At 42.0% G+C, this 4,536-nt stretch overlaps 1 protein-coding gene across 2 annotated transcripts in view; it reads left to right on the forward strand.

Moving 5' to 3' along the window:
* Positions 1-3,261: 3,261 nt before the first annotated feature.
* bcl2l16 (BCL2 like 16) overlaps positions 3,262-4,536 on the forward strand; it is a 3,849-nt gene continuing 2,574 nt past the window's right edge. For both annotated transcript variants that reach the window (XR_004796600.1, XM_035657837.1), the window contains exons 1-2: positions 3,262-3,397; positions 3,484-4,082. Coding sequence is in view for 1 of the 2 variants with exons in the window: in XM_035657837.1 (XP_035513730.1) it covers positions 3,600-4,082 (483 nt within the window). In the remaining variant the exon portion in view is untranslated. The remainder of the gene's footprint in view (positions 3,398-3,483; positions 4,083-4,536) is intronic.

Consider the following 4,536-nt stretch of genomic DNA (forward strand, 5'->3'; position numbering starts at 1 on the left):
TGCTTTGAACATTTACTTAAAAGATGGCTCTTCGACATTTGAAAGAAACCACATTCCCCAGCTTTTTGTCGCATTATTTCACAGCAAATGTAACGTGTGCTGTGTGTCTGAGTTAGCTACAGCTGCAGGCGCTTGTGGAGCAACTCAACTCTGAAAACGTTGGAGCACATTTTCAGTTTTTTTTAAAAACTGCTAATATTGGAAATCTACACTGTTGATTCCTTGCCTCAAAAATTCTCAGAAGTGAATTTTGATGATGAAATAGCATTTGCAAAAAACTTCCTGTTGTTGACTGTTATGATTGTTCCAGTGCTTTGCATTGTGGGACACAGTAGGCAAGGTAGACTGGTCCGAAGCATACTGGAGTCAGTCTGTATTTTTGGCATGCTGCAGATTTTGCTATTGTTTTGCATCCTGTGCACCACATGGTACATGTTAGCCAAATCAGTACTGCTTGTGTAGGAGGCGGTCTAGCCTACAGCCTCAGTCTTGTTGTAGGAAAAGTGCTCTATGGAGTCAGGTGGCAACAGTGAGTTACAGCACGTTTCCTGTTAATCTTGCACCTTCCTTTCCAATGCAACCGTCTGCACATCAAAAAGCTCTCTACAGGAGACAGGAAGTTCCCCCTGCTTGCAGATGTTGCTACATGCACATATGAGAGGCCTGATAGGAGTCTCTATCAACCATGTCACTTCCCCTGTTCCCTGGCTCAGCAATGAGGAACAACTAGGTAGCCATTTTACACACTCACTCTCATAGTACATCACAAGTGTGTGTGTGTGCGCGCAGGGGGTGGGTTAGGGTTCTTTCTGGATGGTTAGCCTTATCTTCCCTCCCATGCACATTCACAATATATGCTGCGCCAGATGGCCAGAGAACACAGAGCTGCTAATGGTACCACTTGATCATGTCTTCGCTCCACTATAAATCAGTATATTAACAACGTACATAAATGCCATACATGGAGCATTTGATTGATCCCCATGTGACGCATAAAGCCATTTCATAAAAGGAGAGGAAACACTTAAAGGACAATGTAGATTCAGCCATGCGTGCCTGAGTGTTAGTCCGTGGCAGAGATCTCATAGGCATTATCCACAATTTAAATACATTTACTCCAATCTAATTACAACGGCTCCTTGTGTTTGCATTTACATATATTTTTAGTTTATAGAGAGGTGAAATGACTGATGAACATGTGGGAAGAGTTAATTGGCCTGCATGTATGACTCAACACTGAAACAGCTTTTATTTTGAAGTTCATTGTAAACAAGTGGTTGGAGTTCAAATCCAAGGGAGAGCTATCAAATTCCATGTGAGCCTGCCACAGCTCCAAGCACACACACGCACGCATGGGCGCACGCACACACAGTGGTAAATGAGAAGTGGTGTGTCTGTAGTAATACATTACTGCTCCCATGTGGTGAAATACGAGACATGCTGCACTAAAGGAGAACTTCACCCAAATAGGAAGACTAACATACTGGTATTCTCCATGCAGATAGTTTTGGTCTGATTTTGAGATATCTGTCTTTAGATTTCTGCTCCACCCTAGGGTGGGAGGTGGAGAGTCTGGAGAATCACTACTTCTACTTTTACCAGAGTCTTATTTTACACAAGTATCTGTGTATACTTCGTATATATAAGTATACTTCTACTTGACTAAATACCCAGGGTTCAAAAGTGTTGGTATGTGACAACCTGGGAATGAGATTCAACAATTAACTATCTTATCTCAGTTTTCTTTTTTTTCTTTTTTTCTTTTTACAGATTGTCTCATGTACAATATATATAGTGATATATCAGGATATAGTTAAAGTTTCAGCAAATATGAGAGAAAAAGTGTTTAAAAAAAGTGACCTACTACTACCTACTGCAGGTTTGACGATGGCTCTGTTTCAGTGGAGTGGTTGCACAACAGACATTTTGACTGGTAAAACACAGTTGGACTTAATAACTGTAACAGTGGCTCATTTCTATTAAGTGTCCCAGTGACATGACAGTGAGAAGGCATGCACAATAGCAGGATCTCATCCAAGTGAAATGCAGCTATCATTAATACACCTGTGAGTGTCCTGCTATGGCACGTCAGAATGTCCGTAACGTCAGTAAGCCATGTCATTGTGACAGTGAGCCAGTATGACCAATACCAAGAACAATACCTGAAACGGAAGCAGCTAATAGAATTCAGCCATCATGCAGGTTATTATTATTTACAGCACTTACTTGTCAAAATATCTTCTGTGAAAAAGGCTTTGTTAGCAACTAGCCTTATTGGCTAATATCCCATTTTTGTGTATAGATAACAGTGAGGAACAACCTAAGGCATGCATTATGTGGTTGATCTCACAAAGGTGAAGGGAACAATGGGCTACTCCAAAAAGTACATGAGCTTTTATGTCTGTGTGCAATTAATATCCAGTTCCTTTATTGACGTCAGTTACCTGAAGTTACCATTTCACATTTTGTTCTATGTTGTTTTCTGTTCTGTGCTATATTTTCTAATCATCTTTTATTATAAAATGTTTTTCATTAATGAAAAAAAAATTGCATAGAGATGATTCCTTTTGTTTGAAAGTAGTTCCAACAAACACTATTTACAGCAAGAGTAAATTCTTAAGAGTAACGAGGACACTGTTTTACATTTGTTGTTTTAAATTTATGCTGTGAGCACCACAAGTGATATCCTATTCACCTCCATTGTATAGCGGTGGAGGCGTAAATCTCAGAGGCAGATGTCTCAAAACCTGGACAAATAAAACCATCTGCATGACTACACTACTAGCTGTAAGTGAGAATTTATTGTTTTTTGAATTCGAACTGATTCTTTAAAACCTCATTTGTATTCAAAGTTGTTTGAAAGAGTGTCCAAATTATTCAGGAGAATAAGCTCATGGGCAAAATTATGATTCATTTAGTTTAAAGCTCACAAACGCAATATAATATAAGATTGGAAATATGGTATCATGAATGCTCAAAATACAGACACAATGACTTAAATGAGACAGAAAAGAGGTTATATTCCTGTGCATATCTTATACAAGATGAACAACCATTCTTAGTATGTGCATGATGTTGATACCTCACTGAAAGCTGTATCCCATCATCATTTGATCGTTTGCTCTTGTAAAGCAAACCTGTTTCCCTCTGTGTGCAGCCCCTCTGTGCTGTGTGTCTAGCCCTGCCTCCTGTGTTGGAACGTTGTTGTGTGTCAGGACGGGCCTGATTTTGCACGAGAGGTTGGAGATCAGTGTCAGTTTCCAACAAGAGCTCTATATTTAGCTGGCAAAGGGGGACTGGGTGACCCAGTCTGACTGCAACACATACTGAACGGACACACTCTTCTGGACTCCACCACTCTTTCTAGCTGTTTGTTTTTCATCTTATTGAAGAAGAGGTGAGTTTTAAAGACTCACTTCATTTTCTGCATGTTTGTTCTCCTCTTCTCAATGCTGTGATTATTTTTATAATTCACATTAACAGCATCCCCACTTCACCATGAGAGGCTGATGTGACTCAGAGAATGAATATGGAGCTGTCATCTGTGGCCCACTGAGAGTACAGCTCGGTGATTAGCAAAGTGGCAATTAGCAGCGACCATGTGCCAGTCTGAGGTGCCAGAGGCCAGACTGGGCCTGAACAGTCCTGACCCACTAGTGAGAGAGGCTTTCCTGATGGCCCATGACTACATAGACTATGTGACCACAGGGGGGGCAGATGGCACCGTGGGCCCGGCCCCTACAGCCTGCACCGCGGCCCTGCGCCACGCCGGAGACGAGCTCCTCACCCGCTTCCCCATCTTCTTCAGGCGCTGGCCTCGTGTCTTCCAGGACGTGACAGAGAACACGGCCTGCTCCATGCTTGTGAGCATCCTGGACGAGCACTTCTTTCCCCCCATCCCTGGGGGGCGGCGCAGGGACCTGGCTTGGAGCGCGGTGCTGTCAGTGTACGTGCTGGCTGGGCAGATGGCCATGCATTGCCACGAGAAGGGCATGGTGGTGGTCCTGCCACGGCTGAAGGAGTGTGTGGGGGCCTACGTGGAGAGGGTCGTCTGCCCTGAGATACGAGAAAAGGGAGGATGGGTAAGTGTTCACACCACATTTACATCTACAGAGAGGATATAACACCTAGTGTAAACATATGCAACCACAATACCATTCTACATGATATATTTTTTAATAACTAACTCAATTCAAATTGAATTGAAGTGAAACCCCTATAACCCTGCTCCATGGCAGCCTGTAACGGCACTCACCTGTCACTCAAAGTGGCCATGACCTTAATTATGCATAACTTTAAGCCTTGATATAATTTAAACAGGTGAGTTATATATAAATACACCCCCGTACATTTGTCATTACACGGGAAATTAATTCAATTTAATTCAATTTTATTTGTAGAGCGCCAATTCATTTGGAAGTTATCTCAGGACACTTTTCAAATAGAGCAGGTCTAGACCGAACTCCTTATAAGATTATTTTATAGAGACAATAACAATTCCCACCAGAGAGACAAAGAGAAAGAGAGAGAGAGAGA

Source organism: Morone saxatilis, unplaced genomic scaffold (genome assembly GCF_004916995.1).
Source record: "Morone saxatilis isolate NCDOM2014 unplaced genomic scaffold, NCSU_SB_2.0 Contig16, whole genome shotgun sequence".
Lineage (NCBI taxonomy): Eukaryota > Metazoa > Chordata > Actinopteri > Moronidae > Morone > Morone saxatilis.